The sequence below is a fragment of the Nerophis lumbriciformis genome, linkage group LG23 (assembly GCF_033978685.3).
Source record: "Nerophis lumbriciformis linkage group LG23, RoL_Nlum_v2.1, whole genome shotgun sequence".
NCBI lineage: Eukaryota > Metazoa > Chordata > Actinopteri > Syngnathiformes > Syngnathidae > Nerophis > Nerophis lumbriciformis.
The window spans coordinates 26061185-26084065 of NC_084570.2; the positions used below are offsets into that span (position 1 = coordinate 26061185).

At 41.4% G+C, this 22881-nt stretch overlaps 1 protein-coding gene and 2 non-coding genes across 3 annotated transcripts; all 3 read left to right on the forward strand.

The window, feature by feature from the left end:
- Positions 1 to 394: 394 nt before the first annotated feature.
- gnl3 (G protein nucleolar 3) lies at positions 395 to 20862 on the forward strand. The gene is made up of 15 exons (XM_061984898.1): positions 395 to 524; positions 622 to 680; positions 753 to 893; positions 8011 to 8130; positions 8210 to 8266; positions 8328 to 8463; positions 8544 to 8644; positions 12477 to 12627; positions 14515 to 14602; positions 15886 to 16063; positions 18095 to 18237; positions 18425 to 18561; positions 20202 to 20326; positions 20498 to 20555; positions 20626 to 20862. Exons 1-15 carry the CDS (start codon positions 512 to 514, stop codon positions 20712 to 20714), a joined length of 1596 nt encoding a protein of 531 aa, XP_061840882.1. The 5' UTR covers positions 395 to 511; the 3' UTR covers positions 20715 to 20862.
- LOC133622769 (small nucleolar RNA SNORA47) lies at positions 12260 to 12396 on the forward strand. The gene has a single exon (XR_009817831.1). It is a non-coding gene; the product is annotated as a small nucleolar RNA SNORA47 (small nucleolar RNA).
- Positions 18287 to 18361, forward strand: LOC133622768 (small nucleolar RNA SNORD19). Its single transcript, XR_009817830.1, has one exon. It is a non-coding gene; the product is annotated as a small nucleolar RNA SNORD19 (small nucleolar RNA).
- Positions 20863 to 22881: the final 2019 nt, after the last annotated feature.

The window sequence follows — 22881 nt, forward strand, 5'->3', positions numbered from 1 at the left end:
CTTTTCCCGAAATTCCCAAATTGTTTGGAAATTCCCATTGAAATCAATGGGACATTCTTCAAAGTTCCACAATTCCTACATTTTCCATCTGATTCAAACTGTTCCAACTTCATAATATTCAGCCTGTTTGGGAATTGTGTGCTCTACTTCAATATTAAAAAAAGAAATTCCAGGATTTCAGTTCAACGTCAGGATTGGAGCATTCACACGCAATTCTTTCAGGAATTGCTTCATCTAGTTGTATTGTAGTGTGTTGTATTTTATTATATGGAAATGTGTAATTGATTTTTAAATAAGAAACATGCAAAAAAAATGCACCTTGATTTCTGCTACATTACGGTTACCGTAAGACTTTTTTTGGATGAACTATAGTAATACACCTCCCGGTCAACAGGTGGCGGCATACAATTTTGTGTAAAGGTTTGTTTGTAGCGGAAATGTCGACACGGTCTCTCATTCTCCACGTGCAGCAGAAGCGCAGTCACGTTGGAACCATCTACACGAGTCCAAGATGAAAAGACCAAGTAAGTCCAAACATTGTCATGTTTAATAACATCATTTGTTCCTAAAAGTCTATATTAGCCGCTAACAACGACATACCCATTTTTCTCGTGTCCTCAGAGCTAAAGAAAGCGAGTAAGCGAATGTCATGTTCCAAACGGTATAAAATCCAAAAGAAGGTAGGCCGACGATTTGGAAAAAGCCTTGATACTCATTGTGTAATTTATTTATATTAACTCCTATTTTTTTAGGTCCGAGAGCACAACAGAAAGCTAAAAAAAAAGGCAAAGACAAAAGGAGTTAGCAATCGGCCCAAGAAAGATCTCGCAGTTCCCAATAGTGCTCCTTTTAAAGAAGAAGTCCTGCGGGAGGCTGAGCAGAGAAGACTGAAGGTTAGCGCTTGTACTCTCGCCTTTTAAGCTATTAACCCCTTTTTAAACATTGCCAGGAATCTAATTACCCGTGTAAAATAATTATTAGCACACTGTGGTTATTTCCACTGCACCTCAATATTTCCTGTAATGGGAAGTGTGAATAATAGGCCCGGGCGGCAGGCCGTAACAAGTTTTGCTGTGCCAAAATCTCACAATTTTTGCATATAAACTGGTATTGTCATTATAATTTTCAGATCAAATTGAAGCATTAATGTAATCATAATACAGTGTTAGAGCTAGGAATTTTCACAATGCGGTCCCAGAGACCCATCAAGTCATAAAAACGTGGTCCCACGGTAAATTTTTGGGGTCCCACTTTTTTGTAAGCGTTTTGAAAACAAACGATAAATATATGCTCTATCCTGATATATCTCACATTCTATATTGTGTTTTTGAAAAAGGTTATCATAAACGTTACTTATTTTTTATTTTTTTAAATACAAAAGAAAACACATTTTTATGCATATGTAAGTTTATCCCGTTATAAACATTAATTCACTTTCTTCTTTCCTTCATGGATCTAAACTTTACCGATGCCGGTAGTTTTTTTCTATATTTTAATTTAATAAGTTGTAGGTGTATTTATTTCAGTATAAAAGTGTAAAAACTTTTTGCTTCTGTCATGAAATTATGATAATCGTGTGCCAGGGCATGCATACATTCTTTAACGCTTAAATCAGGGGTGTCAAACTCAAATACAGAGTGGGCCAAAATTTAAAACTGAACAAAGCCAAGGTTGAACAAATTACCTTTTTGATAGGGACCCAAACAAGTTTTGCATTAAATATTGAACAAGCAAGGCTTATATAACTTTATAGTGACATGCAAAATCGAGTTTCTAATAATAATAATAATAATTAAAAAATATCAATGGCATATCAAATACAATTTAAATAAACATTTAATGCCTCTTTTATTTTTGCAGCCTTCTGAGGTAAATATCAACATTAACTTTTTCCACAGGCTAATAAATTTGAAAATAAAATAATGAATAAACCAAACATTCAGGATTTTAAATGGCTCAGTTTGCAACACACTGATCTAATCTGATGTGCCCAAGCCAGATACCTGCCATCTTTTCTTGGATGCTAGTTCATTAATGTCGGGGCTCAGGCTTTGAGCTGAGGCAACATTCATTATCGAACGAAGGTGTTCATCAGTCATTATTTCTCGTATTCCACAGTCTTGGGGGCGTGCCTTACAGGCACTGCTTTTAACGTCCTCTACGAGCTGACGTCACGTCCACTTTTCATCCCTTCTAACAACGTGCCCGCCCAGTCACAAGATATGAGCGGCTCCTGTACGCACACACACGTAAATGCAACACATACTTCATCAATAGCGATACAGTTTACACTGAGAGTGGCCGTATAAGCAACTTTAACATTGTTAGAAATATACGCCACACTGTGAATCCACACCAAACAAGAATGACAAACACATTTTGGGAGAACATCCGCACCTTAACACAACAGAACAAATACCCAGAACCCTTTGCAGCACTAACTCCTCCGGGACACTACAATATACCGAAAACCGATTTAAAAAAAAAAAAAAAAAAAAAAAGCCAAGCAGCGTTTTGACTGAGACGGCAGGGTTGGTAAAAAATAAAATAAACCCACGGACTTCCGGAAATGTGCGTCCTTTCTAATTTCCATGCGTAAAAACACAACAACCGTGGTAATATATATGTAAGTAACCCTTCCAAATGCAATAAACTGTTATTATTCATTGGGACAAGCGGTAGAAAATAATGGATTGGTATTTTTTACCATTGTAACTGGAAGATCAATAACCTTTGATTATTCTACATGAGCAAACAAACATTAAATTGACTCGCAATCTATGTTAGCAAAAAAAATTCTCCAGCACGGTGGAAGAGGGGTTAGTGCATCTGCCTCACAATACGAAGGTCCTGAGTAGTCTTGGGTTCAATCCCGGGCTGGGGATCTTTCTGTGTGGAGTTTGCATGACTTCCCCGTGACTGCGTGGGTTCCCTCCGGGTACTCCGGCTTCCTCCCATTTCCAAAGACATGCACCTGGGGATAGGTTGATTGGCAACACTAAGTTGGCCCTAGTGTGTGGATGTGAGTGTGAATGTTGTCTGTCTATCTGTGTTGGCCCTGCGATGAGGTGGCGACTTGTCCAGGGTGTACCCCGCCTTCCGCCCGATTGTAGCTGAGATAGGTTCCAGCGACCCCAAAGGGAATAAGCGGTAGAATAGGGATGGATGGATGAAAAAAATGTGCCGGGTGTGGCTTTTTTGGGAGGGTGGGTCCTAACTGCTTCTCGCCAGTGACTACAGGGTTTCCCCCAGATTGCCAAGATGCCTGCAGCGATGTGGTCAATATGAAGTTATCGTATAATTTGCATAATCAATGTGGATACATATTTTCTTTAAAAATGCTTAAACGGTTATGCATAATTAATAAAACCAGTTATTAATTAGTATTAACATATATTTTTTATTGTATTATATGATTTAGCTCTTTTTCAATTGCTGCTTATTGTACAATGTACTTTGAGATTTTTACAAGTGTCTAGAGGCTAGGGATGTCCCGATCCAGGTTTTTGCACTTGCGATCCGATACCGATATTGTTTTTGCATTTCCGATCCGATACCGATACTGACCGATACCGATACTGGCCTATCTGAGCATGTATTAAAGTTTAAAGTTATTTAGCCTACTTAGTTGTCAGAATCATGTTGAAAAGGTTTTTAGTACTCTTGATAACAACTAGCCAGCTGAATTAGGGGAGTTTGAATAATACACAATGGTTGGTAACAAGAAACTGACCTGTTTATTTAAGGATAAACACAAAATAGACAAAATTATACATGACAAACAGAAATGGCATCATTGAACTAGGGCTGGGCGATATGGCCTTTTTTTAATATTGCGATATTTTAAGGCCATATTGCGATACACAATATATATCTCCATATTTTGCCTCAGCCTTGAATGAACACTTGATGCATATAATCACAGCAGTATGATGATTCTATGTGTTTTGATTGATTGATTGAGACTTTTATTAGTAGGTTGCACAGTGAAGTACATATTCCGTACAATTGACCACTAAATGGTAACACCCCAATAAGTTTTTCAACTTGTTTAAGTCGGGGTCCACTTAAATTGATTCATGATACAGATTTATACTATCATCATAATACAGTCATCACACAAGATAATCACATTGAATTATTTACATTACTTATAATCCAGGGTGTGGGGGGGGCGCCGGATGTAAGTGTCAAAAAGACAGCCAAAAGAGTTTGATATGAGAATAAATCTAAAGTTAAAATATAGGGTAGAAATGCACCCATTTGCAGGAAATGTAGTCTTGATTTTCAAAATTTTCTTTCAAGGCTTGCATGTCTACATTAAAGCATTCTTCTTCATACTGCATTAATATATGCTACTTTTAAACTTTCATGCAGAGATTTTTTTTTAAATGTCTCAAAAAAAAAATCAGTGTTGACAGCTAGATTTTTGTGGACATGTTCCATAAATATTGATGTTAAAGATTTATTTTTTTGTGAATAAATGTTTGGAATTAAGTTCATGAATCCAGATGGATCTCTATTACAATCCCCAAAGAGGGCACTTTAAGTTGATGATTATTTCTGTGTAGACATTTGTATTTATACCGTATTTTCCGCACTATAAGGCGCACCTAAAAACCACAAACTTTCTCAAAAGCTGACAGTGCGCCTTATAACCCGGTGCGCTTTATATATGGATAACTATTAACATTCATTTTCATAAAGTTTAGGTCTCGCAACTACGGTAAACAGCCGCCATCTTTTTTCCCCGTAGAAGAAGCGCGCGGTGCATGCTGGGATATGTGACGTTTCATTTCCATTTGTGTGTTTATGTAAAGACCCCAAAATGGCTCCTATTAAGTGTGTTGTCTGTCTAATTATAAATAATGCAGACGAGGCGTGTTAACTGAGTTCTCAACGTTTTCTCACAGCGTGCTCATAACCACATTCTAACTCCCAGCATACAACATCGCTTCTCAGGGCTACCGCGCATGCTCGTAACTATCGTTGCATGCTGGGTAGTGTAGTTGTTATATTTGCTAGCTCATAACAGCACATTGAGAGACACGCTTACGCGCTTAATTCAATACTCGCCGTCATTCCGGGTGGATTGACAAAAGACCTCCAGCCGCTAGATATTGGTGTCAACAGGGCATTCGAAGCTAGACTGCTAACTGCGTGGGAACTTCTCAGGGCTACCGCGCATGCTCGTAACTATCGTTGCATGCTGGGTAGTGTAGTTGTTATATTTGCTAGCTCATAACAGCACATTGAGAGACACGCTTACGCGCTTAATTCAATACTCGCCGTCATTCCGGGTGGATTGACAAAAGACCTCCAGCCGCTAGATATTGGTGTCAACAGGGCATTCGAAGCTAGACTGCTAACTGCGTGGGAACTTCTCAGGGCTACCGCGCATGCTCGTAACTATCGTTGCATGCTGGGTAGTGTAGTTGTTATATTTGCTAGCTCATAACAGCACATTGAGAGACACGCTTACGCGCTTAATTCAATACTCGCCGTCATTCCGGGTGGATTGACAAAAGACCTCCAGCCGCTAGATATTGGTGTCAACAGGGCATTCGAAGCTAGACTGCTAACTGCTTGGGAACTTCTCAGGGCTACCGCGCATGCTCGTAACTATCGTTGCATGCTGGGTAGTGTAGTTGTTATATTTGCTAGCTCATAACAGCACATTGAGAGACACGCTTACGCGCTTAATTCAATACTCGCCGTCATTCCGGGTGGATTGACAAAAGACCTCCAGCCGCTAGATATTGGTGTCAACAGGGCATTCGAAGCTAGACTGCTAACTGCGTGGGAACAATGGAAGACAGAAGGCGAACACACCTTCACTAAGACGAGGAGGCAGCGCCAGACGACGCCAACATCTGCCAGTGGATCGTAAATTTGCCCAACTTTTCACTTCGGACACCGAAGACGAAGGATTTACGAATGAAGAATAACTTCAGAAAGTGAGCGCTATGTTTATTTTGTGTGTTGTGACATTAACGGTCGAGCAACATTATGTTGCTATTGCTCTGCACTATTTTGAATTTTACTATGTTTGTGATTGCACATTTGCGTACATTTTGGGAGTGAACAGAGTTGTTAGAACGCTGGTTTTTAATATATTATTAAAGTTTGACTGACCTATCTGACTGTTTTTTTGACATTCCCTTTAACGCAGCGTAGGCGCGGCTTATAGTCCGGGGCGGCTTATTGGTGGACAAAGTTATGAAATATGTAATTCATTGAAGGTGCGGCTAATAATCCGGTGCGCCTTATAGTGCGGAAAATACGGTAATTGAATCACTTGTTTATTTTTCAACAAGTTTTTAGTTATTTTTATATCTTTTTTTCCCAAATAGTTAAAGAAAGACCACAACAAATGAGCAGTATTTTACACTGTTATACAATTTAATAAAAACTGATGACATAGTGCTGTATTTTACTTCTTTATCTCTTTTTTTCAACCAAAACTGCTTTGTTCTGATTAGGGGGTACTTGAATTAAAAAAATGTTCACAGGGGGAACATCACTGAAAAAAGGTTGAGAACCACTGCCTTAGAGGGAGCGTTGCTCGCACGGCTGCGCTAGCATCACAGCTAACGTTTGCCATGCTGCTACCTCTCTGCTCGGGGAGGACGTATATGTATGTGACGTGTGACGTATGTCGTGACAGTATGTGACGTGTGTAAGAAGGTGCGCTTGCTGTCTGTGAGAAGCACAGATACAGAGAAGAGCCTGTCGTGTACTGCCAGCAGCTAAAAGCAACTGGGTCAGAATCCACAGACATGTGGATGTTGAAGGTGTGCTGGAAAATGCGGAACGGAAATTATTTTGGCAAATATCGGCATCCGATCCAAATATCGGATCGGGACATCCCTACTAGAGACTTTTAGTGACTTTTTTCTTTATTAAAAACGACTACCAATAAATTTAGCATCTTTTTCTGGTGTAGTTGGAGACTCTGTACTTCTGTGGCTCGTAGCCCTGTGTTAAACGGCGAGAGCTGCAGCGAGCCTGACTTCATACTTGCGTGGCGCTGCTAATCCAGCTGCTTTTTCTCTCTTTAAAAGCCTCCGCTGTCCTTAACATTTGCACATTTTGTAGATCGCAATGCGGGTATATCTCGGATATATTAAAGTATGTCCACACTACAGGAATGCCTCCTTTGCTCCAGACAATCATGTGCGTCTTGCCCATGTTATCACAACACCCTGTTTCAGCAGTGCTGTTTTGGTGATCAAAGTTTAAAAATAACAGGCTACATACATCCATTCATACTGTAACAACCTGCTGGTGTCAAAAGTTTATGTTGGTATGTTAGTGATGTTAATTTTCACATGATCGTTAATACGTCGTGCCTGAAGTGAAAGAGGATTGGTGGAGAATGAGAAAGTGTTTGTCTGCACGGAGACAGACGTTTGTGCACACGAGGGAATACGTGTTAGGATTGGACCGGTTGTTACAAGATTGGAAATAAAAGTTAAAGAGCGTCATACTTTCTTAATCTGGAAGCTACAATACATTATATTACTTTAATCTATCGCGTTAAAATTACATTACATTACATTATTAAGGTGTGGCGGCTTTTATTTTGCTCTGGCGATGTGCCACAATCGAATACATTAAGGGGAAACCCTGACGAAGACGCTATGTTTATTTTGTTCCGTGAGGTCATCATACAATTTGCACGTTATACATGCGGTCCAACCAAGTATGCATATTGCCTAGAGCAGTATTTGGCCCGCTAACAAAAAATACAAGTGTGAAGGCAAACCTGACCTAATTGAAGTGACCATCCAATATCTTTTATACAATTTTTGGTGTGGACCACAGTAGCGAATTCCAAGTGCAAACGCACAATTCTAAACAAGTAAAACAAATATCCTGGGATATACCAAAATAATTATAGGTAATTCTTGCAGTGGAACAAAAGATCAGTCAAGACTATACATAACCACTCAGCATCTTGCATTGTTCCTGGAATGATTTCAGTTGTTTTGTCCAATTTCACATTAGATTGAAGAGGAAAAGGAGAGAAGGAGAGAAGCCGTCAAAGAGGAACGAGCTAAAAAGAGGAAAAAGGAAAATGAGGTTGCTCGCAAAGAACCAGAACCCAAAGCCAAAAAAGCACGCCAGGTAAGAGAAAGGCAGCAAACAACAGCAGAAACATGGAATAATTCCATTATTATTCTCGTTTGTTGTGACTACTCTACAGGATGAGAAACCTCCAGAGAAAAATTGTAAAAAGTTTATTTGCGGTCAACTAAACAATGTAAGTAGAGGACACCGTAGGAGGTTCTAATGTTTGCTTGATTAGATGCTCTTCTCCTCAGGTTATCGATGCAGCAGACGTTATCATAGAGGTGCTGGATGCTCGTGATCCGCTGGGATGCAGATGTCCACAGCTGGAGGAGGCGGTGCTGCAGAGGGCCGGAAACAAGAAATTGTTTCTTGTTTTAACAAAAATAGGTAAATGGCATGACATCTGAGTTGTACAAGTTGTCTCTTTTCCCAGTGGAATCTTGATTTCAATATCAATTGAGTCGCAGATTTGGTACCAAAAGCAAATGTGGAACGGTGGATTGAGCGATTACAGCAGGAGTTTCCAGTTGTAGCCTTTAAAGCATCCGTACTAGCTCCAGCAAAAAAGGTAGGAGGGTAATGCATTCTTTGTTTTATTTCAATTTTGTGCTGACACCCAACACTGTAATTAGTGAAAATTACAATTATGATGCTTCAAGGAAAACTGCACTTAGTTGAAATTTTGCCCATCATTTAAGACAAACACACGTCTTCTTTTTCTGTTCGTTCTATTCAGTGGTATAAAATAAAAACTTCTAGCACAAGGTGGCTGACAATGCAGGTAATGGAGTTTCCCCTACTGCAAATATGAAGCCCTCTCAAAAACTCCAGTAATGTTTTTTGTACATATTGTAACCATGTAGTAATGGGCTCATTTATGATAACATTGAATTCTAACAGTATTTTGATCGCTTTCAGCATTACCACAACTTCTCTCCTGGCCACATTGATTTCATAGAGCACATGGCAACTAACGCTAACTGATGGGATGGTTGTATCTTTCAGCACTGACTTGTGCTCCCTGTTTAGATGATGAATTCAGCATGATCCTCTCTCGTCAGGTAAAACAAATGCTGGGATGAAACTATCACCTTGCTGCAACTTCCTAGCGATTAATTTTTAAAGTGGCAACTTTTAAAAACTCAAAGGCGATGTAGCAGCACATTTCAGTAGGTAGCGTTACCTTTCGACTCTACAAAATAGTAGAATTCCAAATACCTGCATTGTTATCCACCTTGTGCTAGCAGATTTTGACTAACTAGGATGAACAGAAAAAGTAAAGACATGTTTTTTGACTGTCCAAAAAGATTGAATGAAATGTCAAATCAATTTGACAAAGTTTTCCATTCTTAAAATGATGTAAAAAGACTGTTAGAAAGCAGGGGTCTATTGGCCGTCTGAACCTGCCACCTACTGATATGGAAGAGTATTACTCTGTTACTTTGCCAAGTTCTAGACAGCACACACACTCAACAAGGGCACATTTGCGAATTATAATTACTGGTTTGCAACAAATATTTTTTAACCCAATTAGGTGAAATTACATAATCTCCCAAAGCACACCAGACTGTATCTCACGGCACACTAGTGTTGAAAAACACTGGTCTAGAAGACGGACTGGCACTAGTACCTCCGGTTGAATAAATAGAAGAGCACTCCAGCACCTGCAGTGAGCAAACTCGTCCAAAAGATGGCGCAATAACACAAACAATGACACACCATAACGGTGTCCTTGCTTGTTTTTTTTAACTATTTGCATTTTGCCTGCTATCAAAGAAAAATAAATTTGCCGCACCGTTTTTATAAGCCACTGGGCTCAATGCGTATTAAAAAAAGTGGTGGCTTACCGTATTTTCCGCACTATAAGCCGCCCCGGGTTATTAGCCGCACCTTCAATGAATGGCATATTTCAAAACGTTGTCCACCTATAAGCCGCGCCTACGCTGCGCTAAAGGGAATGTCAAAAAAACAGTCAGATAGGTCAGTCAAACTTTAATAATATATTAAAAACCAGCGTTCTAACAACTCTGTCCCAAAATGTACGCAAATGTGCAATCACAAACATAGTAAAATTCAAAATAGTGCAGAGCAATAGCAACATAATGTTGCTCGAACGTTAATGTCACAACACACAAAATAAACATAGCGCTCACTTTCTGAAGTTATTCTTCATTCGTAAATTCTTCGTCTTCGGTGTCCGAATTGAAAAGTTGGGCAAATGTGGGATCCAAAATGGCCGGTTCCGTCTCGTCGAAGTCATCGGAGTCAGTGTCGCTGTTGTCCAGCAGTTCTGTGAATCCTGCCTTCCGGAAAGCTCGGACCACAGTTGTGACCGAAATATCTGCCCAGGCATTTACGATCCACTGGCAGATGTTGGCGTATGTCGTCCGGCGCTGTCTGCCTGTCTTAGTGAAGGTGTGTTCGCCTTCGGTCATCCATTGTTCCCACGCCGTTCGCAGTCGTGATTTGAATGCCCTGTTGACACCAATATCCAGCGGCTGGAGGTCTTTTGTCAATCCACCCGGAATGACGGCGAGTATTGAATTAAGCGCGTAAGCGTGTCTCTTAATGTGATGTTATGAGCTAGCAAATATAACAACTACACTACCCAGCATGCAACGTTAGTGACGAGCATGCGCGGTAGCCCTGAGAAGCGTTGTATGTGCTGGCAGTTAGAATGTGGTTATGAGCACGCTGTGAGTAAACGTTGAGAACTCAGTTAACACGCCTCGTCTGCATTATTTATAATTAGACAGACAACACACTTAATAGGAGCCATTTTGGGGTCTTTACATAAACACACAAATGGAAATGAAACGTCACATATCCCAGCATGCACCGCGCGCTTCTTCGTCATCCACTGTTCCCACGCAGTTAGCAGTCTAGCTTCGAATGCCCTGTTGACACCAATATCTAGCGGCTGGAGGTCTTTTGTCAATGCACCCGGAATGACGGCGAGTATTGAATTAAGCGCGTAAGCGTGTCTCTTAATGTGATGTTATGAGCTAGCAAATATAACAACTACACTACCCAGCATGCAACGATAGTGACGAGCATGCGCGGTAGCCCTGAGAAGCGTTGTTGTATGCTGGGAGTTAGAATGTGGTTATGAGTACGCTGTGAGTAAACGTTGAGAACTCAGTTAACACGCCTCGTCTGCATTATTTATAATTAGACAGACAATACACTTAATAGGAGCCATTTTGGGGTCTTTACATAAACACACAAATGGAAATGAAACGTCACATATCCCAGCATGCACCGCGCGCTTCTTCGTCATCCACTGTTCCCACGCAGTTAGCAGTCTAGCTTCGAATGCCCTGTTGACACCAATATCTAGCGGCTGGAGGTCTTTTGTCAATCCACCCGGAATGACGGCGAGTATTGAATTAAGCGCGTAAGCGTGTCTCTTAATGTGATGTTATGAGCTAGCAAATATAACAACTACACTACCCAGCATGCAACGATAGTGACGAGCATGCGCGGTAGCCCTGAGAAGCGTTGTTGTATGCTGGGAGTTAGAATGTGGTTATGAGCACGCTGTGAGTAAACGTTGAGAACTCAGTTAACACGCCTCGTCTGCATTATTTATAATTAGACAGACAAAACACTTAATAGGAGCCATTTTGGGGTCTTTACATAAACACACAAATGGAAATGAAACGTCACATATCCCAGCATGCACCGCGCGCTTCTTCTACGGGGAAAAAAGATGGCGGCTGTTTACCGTAGTTGCGAGACCTAAACTTTATGAAAATTAATATTAATATTAACCCATATATAAGGCGCACCGGATTATAAGGCGCACTGTCAGCTTTTGAGAAAATTTGTGGTTTTTAGGTGCGCCTTATAGTGCGGAAAATACGGTATAGTCAAAAATTTTCAGTAAATTAGTTAATATTTTATAATGTTTTGACATTTTTATCATAGACTTTACAGTACTGGTTGATCGGATCCATCCTGATATCACTAAAATAGTATTTTGATGTATTTATATACTGTTTAAAAAATACATGGATAAATAACGTCTTAAATTACTTTACTTTTTAAAGCACATGTGTAATTTGCGTGTTGTCATAGTCACCAATAGACACATTTTTTTTTGTTTGATGTGTCTTGTAGTTTTCAAATGTGTTTGACTTTATATGACAAAAATACAGCATTGTGTAGTCATTCAGTTCCGTGGAGGTCTGAGAAGGTTGAGCAGCTTGTGTGGTGCTGCTTCAAACTGGTTACAACCTCCAACATTAACAGACAAACACAACATCAATAAGCTCCACTCACGTGTGCTGAGCTTCACCGTGTGTTTGTCAACACCTTTTGTTTTCATTGCTCCTTTGGGTGAGATAATTTTTAAGGTGTGTTCTTTTTCTCTCTTGTGGTCCTGAATTGATCTGCAGGCAAAGAAGAGGGGCATGTTGGTGGCCTCCAATGAAGTCTTGAACCGTTCCAGGGGAGGGGCCTGTTTCGGAAGCACTCTTCTCACCGAGATGCTCACAAGTTACGCCGCAAGCAAGCAGGACCACTCAACGCTCAGAGTCGGCGTAGTCGGTAAGGACGTTTGTAGAATATGCCAACTGTGAGGACCAGTACTAGGGCTGGGCGATTGTATGATCGTTGATCGCGATTAATTTGAGTTTGAGCGCGGTGATTACCTAGATTAAGCATGGCGGAACTGACTGTTAGACGTTACAGATCTGGTAAACAGTGGGGAAGCAGCAATATTTGGTACAATCCTGCACGGAATAATCCACCATTATTGACCGTGATCCTGTGTGTGTCTGTGACCTCCCGCTCCAACATTGCGAAAATCAGGCTCGTCATGACGTAAGTAATGTTCAATCAGCGTTGTGCCTCTTCCCCTTACACAGCTGGAAGTGCAGTCCAGAAGAACAAAATAGATACATGACTAACACTAGCATAGTACGGGACGGTGTGGCGAAGTTGGGAGAGTGGCCGTGCCAGCAATCTGAGGGTTACTGGTTCAATCCCCACCTTCTACCATCCTATGCACGTCCGTTGTGTCCTTGAGCAAGACACTTCACCCTTGCTCCTGATGGGCCTGGTTAGCGCCGTGCATGGCAGCTCCCGGCTTCAGTGTGTGAATGGGTGAATGTGGAAATAGTGTCAAAGCGCTTTGAGTTCCTTTTAAAAAGGTAGAAAAGCGCTATACAAGTACAACCCATTTACCATAGTAGTTGAAACACATTTAGGAGCAGCGACTTTAGTGACATACATTAGTTTCACTATCTGCTGCAGCTCAACAGTAATCCTGCCCTGAATGAAGACTTGCAGGCACTCACAGGAGTCTTTATTAGTCCTGACTGGGAGAATAAGAACACCCACTAATTTATTCAGAATAAGACATTTTTATATCTAAATATTTCTGAATCAGACTTTTTGTTAATGTCTGCAACAATTCCACTCTTTTATTATTTTCCCCGAGGTAAAGTCAGTGGTGTTTTGTTTATCTTTTAACAACGGCAAGGTATAACATGTAGTGCAACATTTATATCACATAGTGGAGGGGAACTTTTCCCTTATTCAATAAACATGTAAAAAACAGTGATACTGTTACGGTAAATCAAACGTTATTGCAATCACAATATAGTAACACTCGAAATAGTGCAGAGCAATAACAATATATCAATAACTCAACGTTGCTCAAACGTTAATGTCACACAACAAGACACACAAAATAAACATGTAAAGCTCACTTTATGAAGTTATTCCTCAGCCATGAATCCCTCAAATTCTTCTTCTTCAGTGTCCGAATTAAACAGTTGGGCGTATACGGCATCCAACATGTGTGAAACTCACCCTGGCCGGCCTGGTCGACGGGAAGAACTTCAATGCTGGAGGCCACAAGCTGGGTCTGGGCTTGGAACTGGAAGCCTAAAGCTTGTTTTTTTACCGTCTCGTTGAACTCGTCATTAATCAAGTCAGTGTCACTGCTGCTCTATTCCCGTGTTCTACTGCGTGACTGATCGTCTTAAGTTTAAACTCTGCGTCGTAAGCGTGTCTCTTAATAGGAGCCATTTTGGGGTCTTTACATAAACAAACAAATGTAAATCAAAACGGCACGCCTCGCGCAGTCATATATCCCAGCATGCACCGCGTGATTCTACGGGAGCGGCTGATTACCGTAAAAAAAGCGCTGCTTCTTCTACGGGGGGAAAAGAAGTTGGCGGCTGTTAACCGTAGTTGCGAGACCTAAACTTTATGAAAATGAAGTTTAGGTTTGTTGTGGCTCAATATTGGTCCATACATAAGGGGCACCGGATTATAAGGTGCACTGTCAGCTTTTGAGAAAATTGGAGGTTTTTAGGTGCGCCTTTTAGTGCGGAAAATACGGTATTTGTTTTGCCATATCGCCCAGCCCTAACTAGTACAATGTCATTGAAACTAGACACTGTATAATAATGTTTTTCCATGCAGGCTTTCCCAATGTGGGGAAGAGCAGCCTGGTCAACAGTCTGAAGGGAAGTCACGTGTGCAACGTTGGGGTGAAGAGAGGCATCACAAAGTGAGTTCTTCAACATCCATACAAATACCGTATTTTCCGCACCATAAGGCGCCCTGGGTTATAAGCCGCGCCTTCAATGAACGGCATATTTCAAAACTTTGTCCACCTATAAGCCGCCCCGTGTTGTAAGCCGCATCTAACTGCGCTAAAGGAATGTCAAAAAAACAGTCAGATAGGTCAGTCAAACTTTAATAATATATTAAAAACCAGCGTTCTAACAACTCTGTTCACTCCCAAAATGTATGCAAATGTGCAATCACAAACATAGTAAAATTCAAAATAGTGCAGAGCAATAGCAACATAATGTTGCTCGAACGTTAATGTCACAACACACAAAATAAACATAACGCTCACTTTCTGAAGTTATTCTTCATTCATAAATCCCTCGAATTCTTCTCTTTCGGTGTCCGAATTGAAAAGTTGGGCGAATGTGGGATCCAAAATGGCCGGCTCCGTCTCGTCGAAGTAATCGGAGTCAGTGTCGCTGTTGTCCAGCAGTTCTGTGAATCCTGCCTTCCGGAAAGCTTGGACCACAGTTGTGACCGAAATATCTGCCCAGGCATTTACGATCCACTGGCAGATGTTGGCGTATGTCGTCCGGCGCTGTCTCCCTGTCTTGGTGAACGTCACGTGTGTTCGCCTTCTGTCATCCACTGTTCCCACGCAGTTAGCAGTCTAGCTTCGAATGCCCTGTTGACACCAATATCTAGCGGCTGGAGGTCTTTTGTCAATCCACCCGGAATGACGGCGAGTATTGAATTAAACGCGTAAGCGTGTCTCTTAATGTGATGTTATGAGCTAGCAAATATAACAACTACACTACCCAGCATGCAACGATAGTGACGAGCATGCGCGGTAGCCCTGAGAAGCGATGTTGTATGCTGGGAGTTAGAATGTGGTTATGAGCACGCTGTGAGTAAACGTTGAGAACTCAGTTAACACACCTCGTCTGCATTATTTATAATTAGACAGACAACACACTTAATAGGAGCCATTTTGGGGTCTTTACATAAACACACAAATGGAAATGAAACGTCACATATCCCAGCATGCACCGCGCGCTTCTTCTACGGGGAAAAAAGATGGCGGCTGTTTACCGTAGTTGCGAGACCTAAACTTTATGAAAATTAATATTAATATTAACCCATATATAAGGCGCACCGGATTATAAGGCGCACTGTCAGCTTTTGAGAAAATTTGTGGTTTTTAGGTGCGCCTTATAGTGCGGAAAATACGGTACTGAAATAATGCTGTCTCATCGTGTTTGAATGTTCTGTCTTCAGGTCCGTGCAAGAGGTGTGCGTCTCAAGTCAAATCAATCTTCTAGACAGCCCAGGAATCGTGGCGTGTCCATCCAACCCAGCAGCTTCCTTGGCTCTGAGGAGCCTGCAGGTGGAGGAGGGCGAGGAGAGCGTGCAGGAGGCTGCCAGGACCGTGCTCAAACTGTGTGACAAGACCCAGGTACCGTTGTGCCGCTGGCACTTGGGGCTGCACCGTTGAGGAAAAAACTCATTGTGATTTTTCTATCAAATAACGATTTTTCTATTTAATACATACAAATGCGGAAATAAGGAGTGAAGGAAGATATGTTACTTATCGACTACGTTTAATTTTCAACTCACATTTAAGCAAATACGGCGCAGCGTCAATTCCGGTCTTTCAACAATCGCTATTTCTTCGGAATCAATATATATTCATATATTACATATAGCCTATTATTTGTGCACTTTTGACAAGTGATACATCGAAAATTTGGGTGTCTGTAATAGACTTTCGAAACCGGATGTCGTGATTACTTCCGCTTGCGACTGCATCTTTGCCCGCGCACACAAGTGACGTAGCTCGCCCAAAGCTGACGAAACAGTCACATTCAGGTCACATTGTGTTTAGACTTAAGTCACATTTGTAAAGATCAGATCAATCTGATTCAGGACTACCTCCTGATGTTGTCTGAATCTGATGCCAAAAGATCAGATTTGGAGCATTAAGACTGGCAAACAAAATCAGATCTGTGTCACTTGAGGGCAAAAACATCAGATTTGGTGTGCCGTGTTGACAGGGCCTTAAACTGTCAACATATTCTTGTCTCAAGATGCCAGCTCAGTCGCCAGAAATGTATCGCAAAATGAGAATTTTTCCAGTAATGCACTGTAAAAACAAGGAACATAGATTTTACGGTAAAAAGGCAGCTCAGTTGCCAGAATTTTCCGGCAAAAATGAAAAGTGGTACCGTTTTACAGTTTATATATTAGTAAAGCACTGTAAGAAAATGTCCGTAGATTTTTCTGTTAAACTGGCAGCTCAGTCGACAAAATGTTCCCATTAAAAATGTCAATAGTATTGTTTTTAATTTACAGTAATGCACTAAAAAAAAAAAGCCAGACTTTACTGTAAAAGAACAAAAAAAACAGTATTTTGGTGTAAAAACACCGTAAATTTTATGGTCAAATTCTGGTCACTGAGCTACCAGTTTACCATAAAATCTATGTTTTTATACAGGCTAACTAATTGCCATCTATTCAACCTGTTGGTCTGGACCACCTTCTTCATATGACCGTATGAGGCTGAGTTCCTTGTTAACAATGGCTTAGCCCAACATTGGCACATTTTCGTTTTGGCCCTTAAAAGGCGAAATGTTTGGACACCACTGGTCTATATCATGCTCCCAAAATGAAGACATAACCGATAAAAATTATATAGTGTTTGTAACGTAATCATAGTATATAATTAAAGTAACCATTTTAAAAGGATATTAATTTGTATTTTTCATTAGTCTGATTGTTTACAATTGCACTACAATTAGAAGGTAAAACACTTTATCCTAAATAACAGTATCAAGTCAAATTGCCTGTGTGTTACATTCTTGGCCAAATAATTATTCTGATAAATAAACAAAAATAGACTCCTTTCTGTAAGCAAAATTTGCCTCAAACAAATATTAAATAGCTTAAAGTGCATTTTTTCCCTCGTCAGGAAATCTAGGTGTGGTCTTCTCACTGGCAAGTCGCAAGGTTCTCACTTTGCGCTTCCTTTCTCTGCGTGTAAGCAAGCGGAGCCGCTCTCCGCCCACCGAGACAAAGATGTCTGATGTCTGAAAAGAGGGCTCACTGCATTCAGTTAGTTCTGCTGTTAAATAAACGCGCTCGGGTGCTTAGAGTGACGCACAAAGTGAGACCTCTTTCTCACCGTTTGAAGCAAGAGACGGAATAAATGCGAGGCTCAACAATTCTGATTGGCCAACATGTCTGTCACTCAAATGCCGTCGGCGCCAGAGGAAAACAAACGTGCGGTTAGTATATCACACTAATGAAAACCTTGATGTTGATTAATAAAAACCTCGACGTCGATTGATGACAACCTTGACGTCGATTAACCAGAGCCTCGGTGTCGATTAACAAAAACCTCAATGTTTATTAACGAGAGCCTCTGTGTTGGTGAGGTTATGTGTGGTCGTCTTATGAAGTCATTACATTGCATTTGTTGTGGTTTCAGGTCATGCTCCAATACAATGTTGCAGATTACAGGACCGCACCAGAGTTTTTGACCCTATTGGCCAAAAAGCGAGGTTTTCTACAAAAGGGCGGCGACCCAAACCTGGTGCAAACAGCGACCGTGTTTCTTGACGACTGGACAGGGTGAGACCCCTTTTCCCCTCATCCATCCTAAAGACAAATGGCCAGCCTGTGGAAATGAGGACAAAAACGCTTTCACAGATGTCAGAATGAAGACTGTTAATCCAACTCTGATCCAAAAACTGGTGTACTAGAGACCGTGTGGGGATGTAAGAGTACATGCTGAATGTGTCCATGTTGTTTCTCCCAGAGCCAAGCTGAGCTACCACTGCAAGGTACCGGACAACCTGGGCCTCCCTGCCTACATGACCACCACCTTGGTCACTGAAATGTGGACCGGTCTGGACCGCAACCAGCTGGAAAGTGGAAACCAGAATACTCTGAGCAGTACGTGCATTTAAACTTGAGACTAGAGGCCCCTTTCCACCTAAAGTTCAGAAACTAAAGGTTTCTGTAGAAGTGTGTGGTTTGTGTTTGTCACATTTCACAGTTCAGATAGTTTCTACAAATCAGGCTGATGACGTATGGAGAACTGGTTTACTATATTTAATCTACACTGATACATGTAAATAAACGATATTGGGTCACAGTTCTTGTACGAAAAAGTAAGTAAATAAAATACAATGCAATAATATACAAAATAATAATAATTTAAAATATAAAATGTACCAAATTGTTCTTAAAAAGTCAGACTTTTGTCCACAATGTCAGAAAGTCTTCCTCTCAGTAAGTAAATGATCAATTCATGAGGGTCAGACTTTTACTTTTGGTCCATTTCAGTTGTAAATAACAATATATCAATAATAGTCAGGGTTTATCTGTAAATAACAATATATAAATAATACAAGTCAGTGTTCTTCTGTAAATAACAATATATCAATAATAAATGTCAGGGTTTATCTGTAAATAACAATATATAAATAATACAAGTCAGTGTTCATCTGTAAATAACAATATACAAATAATAAATGTCAGTGTTTATCTGTAAATAACAATATACAAATAATAAATGTCAGTGTTTATCTGTAAATAACAATATACAAATAATAAATGTCAGTGTTTATCTGTAAATAATATATAAATAGATGTCAGTGTTTATAAATAATATATAAATGTCAGTGTTTATCTGTAAATAATATATAAATAGACAGTGGTTATTTGTAAATAATATATAAATAATACATATCAGTGTTTATCTTTAAATAACAATATATAAATAAATGTCAGTGTTTATCTGTAAATAACAATACATCAATAATTGTCAGTTTCTCATACAGACAACACGAACACATTGGCTTCAGTGTTAGCTTGTTAGCATTAGCATTCTGTTCACTTGGGTGAGGCTAATAACTACACGAATTAAGTGTCACTGACTACTTTTACAACATGTAATAAAGTAAATAAATAATATTTAATGTTATTTATCTTTGTTCCACTCGTGTGCTGTCTCCTTTATTACCACATTTATCCAACAACGTCAGAGTAGTAAGCAGCTGAGGTCGTTGCTTCGAGTCTGGCTTCATACTCCTCTGTAAATACGTTTTAAAGAGTCTGTCCACTTCTCGTAGCTTTACGTATCGAAATGTAGTTTGTAAAAATAATAAACATTAAACTGCATGTAGTTTAAAGATCACGGCTGAGTAAAAACAGTAAGATAATTCCCCTCATCAGCGTTCTTCAACACAAAAGTTCCTTTCGTTCTTTCCCTTTGTCAAGTTTTTTGTGGTAGAAATACACAACAAATAAACATGTTTTGTAATAGCGGTTGTGTGTGTTTAAAAATAAAAAAATGTTTTGTGAACGCTTCCACTGTGTTCAACCAATCAGAATTCGACAGCACAGCCCGCCCCCGAAAAGGTTTCGGGTAGCTTCCACCTAGCAGGCAGGAACTCTGAAAGGTTCCTGAAGAACTAAATCTACCCAGGTAGTTTTTGGTGGAAACACAGGGGGTGCTTTATTTATCCGGTTAAGTGGAAAAGGGCCTAATGGTGTTTGTCGCTACTTACTGCATTGTTGTTATTCTCCAGGTGTAAAGTTCCCCAACCAGTCCAGCAGTATCAGCTTCATGTCCAAAAGTCCTACTGCAGGCCTGCTGGTGGTGAACGACATCCCTGAAGAAGTAGCAAAACCAGCAGAGAAGGAGGTCTTACAGGTAATCATTGACAGTCAGATGTTGGGTCAGTCCAGTCTGGAAATGAGGACAAAATGCAAGTCTCGATTCACTGATGAAGACTTCTAATCCAACTCTGATCCTGTTGGGGATCAAAGTTGGAAGAACTCTTTGAGTCTTCACTTGTGTGACTGTGGAAATGTTTCCTTCCAGCCTGAACCAAGAGCTGACCAGACAAACGCAGATGAAGCAGAGCCAGTGTCCCCTAAAGGTACTTTAATGTTTACTTGCATTTTCTCCACAACCAATGTGAACCGCCATAAAGACTTTTGTGTTTCCAGGAAAAACAAAGCAAGTCCAGTTCCAGTCAGCGCATATTGAGACAGTCTGTGCAGATGACGCCTACGACTTCAACACTGACTTTGTATGATGGTGGACCCAGCAGTTCTTGTTTGACATGAACACATCCTCACTTCTCTGCACACTTGTTGAAATCTTGTTCTTAACGTTGTCAAATTTGTGTATGTATCTTGTAAATAAACATAACTCGTGTAATAAACCAGAGTTCCAATCATGAATCTAATAGGTTTGTACATAAGACCTTTCATACAGACTTCTAAACTGTTAGAAAGACTAAAGTTTGATGTGGTCTAGACCAGTGGTTCTTAACTTGGGTTCGATCGAACCCAAGGGCATGGGTGTCAAACTCTGGGCCAAATTTGGCCCTTGAGGCGATATGGAGCTGGCCCGCCGATTATATACAGCGGCGGTGCCGCGGTAACACCTGATTCACCGCTAATTCTCATACTTGCCAACCCTCCCGGGAGACTCCCAATTTCTCTGCCCCTCCCAATAATAGTCACGTCTGCTTTTCATCCAGTCCAACGAGTGCTGGCCCAGTCACATATGTGCGGCTTCTGCACACACACACAAGTGAATGCAACGCATACTTAATCAACAGCGATACAGGTTACACTGAGGGTGCCCGTATAAACAACTTTTATACTGTTAGAACTATAGGCCACACTGAACCCACACCAAACAAGGGACGCTACAAGGTGTGTGTGGGGGGGGTTTGGTGGTAGCGGGGGTGTATATTGTAGCGTTCCGGAAGAGTTAGTGCTGCAAAGGGTTCTGGGTATTTGTTCTGTTTATGTTGTGTTACGGTGCGGATGTTCTCCCAAAATGTGTTTGTCATTCTTGTTTGGTGTTGGACCACAGTGGCGTATATTTCTAACAGTGTAAAAGTTGTTTATACGGCCACCCTCAGTGTAGCCTGTATCGCTGTTGATCAAGTATGCGATGCATTCACATGTTTGTGCATACAGACGCTGCACATATTTTGTGAACGGGCTGGCACGTTGTTAGAATGGATGAAAAGCAGACGTGACGACAGCTTGTAGTCGACGTTAAAGGCAGTGCCTTTAAGGCACGCCCCCAATACTGTGGTCCCGGCGGACTATGAGATTTAATGACTGATGAACACTTTTGTTCGATAATGAAGGTTGCCTCAGCTCAAAGCCTGAGCCCCGACATTAATGACCTAGCATCCAAGAAAAGATGGCAGGTATCCGGCTTGGGTACATCATATTAGATCAGTGTGTTGCAAACTGCGCAGTTTAAAGTCCTGAATGGTTGGTTTATTCATTGTGATTTTATTTTCAAATTTATTAGCCTGTGGAAAAAGTTAATGTTGATATTTACCTCAGAAGGCTGTATATAGAAAAGAGGCATTCAATTTTTATTTAAATTGTATTTGATATGACACTAACAAAGGACCCAGATTTCCCTCGCCCGGACGCGGGTCACCGGGGCCCCCCTCTGGAGCCAGGCCCGGAGGTGGGGCACGATGGCGAGCGCCTGGTGGCCGGGCCTGTCCCCATGGGGCCCGGCCGGGCACAGCCCGAAGAGGCAACGTGGGTCCCCCCTCCAATGGGCTCACCACCCATAGCAGGGGCCATAGAGGTCGGGTGCAGTGTGAGCTGGGCGGCAGCCGAGGGCAGGGCACTCTGCGGTCCGATCCTCGGCTACATAAGCTGGCTCTTGGGACGTGGAACGTCACCTCGCTGGGGGGGAAGGAGCCTGAGCTAGTGCGTAAGGTGGAGAAGTTCCGGCTAGATATAGTCGGACTCACTTCGAGGCACAGCAAGGGCTCTGGAACCACTTCTCTTGAGAGGGGCTGGACTCTCTTCCACTCTGGCGTTGCCGGCAGTGAGAGGCGACGGGCTGGGGTGGCAATTCTTGTTACCCCTCGGCTCAAAGCCTGCACGTTGGAGTTCAACCCGGTGGACGAGAGGGTAGCTTCCCTCCGCCTTCGGGTGGGGGGACGGGTCCTGACTGTTGTTTGCGTTTACGCGCCAAACGGCAGCTCAGAGTACCCACCCTTTTTGGATTCACTCGAGGGAGTACTGGAGAGTGCTCCCCCGGGTGATTCCCTCGTTCTACTGGGGGACCTCAACGCTCATGTTGGCAGCGACAGTGAAACCTGGAGAGGTGTGATTGGCAAGAATGGCCGCCCGGATCTGAACCCGAGTGGTGTTCTGTTATTGGACTTTTGTGCTCGTCATAGATTGTCGATAACAAACACCATGTTCAAA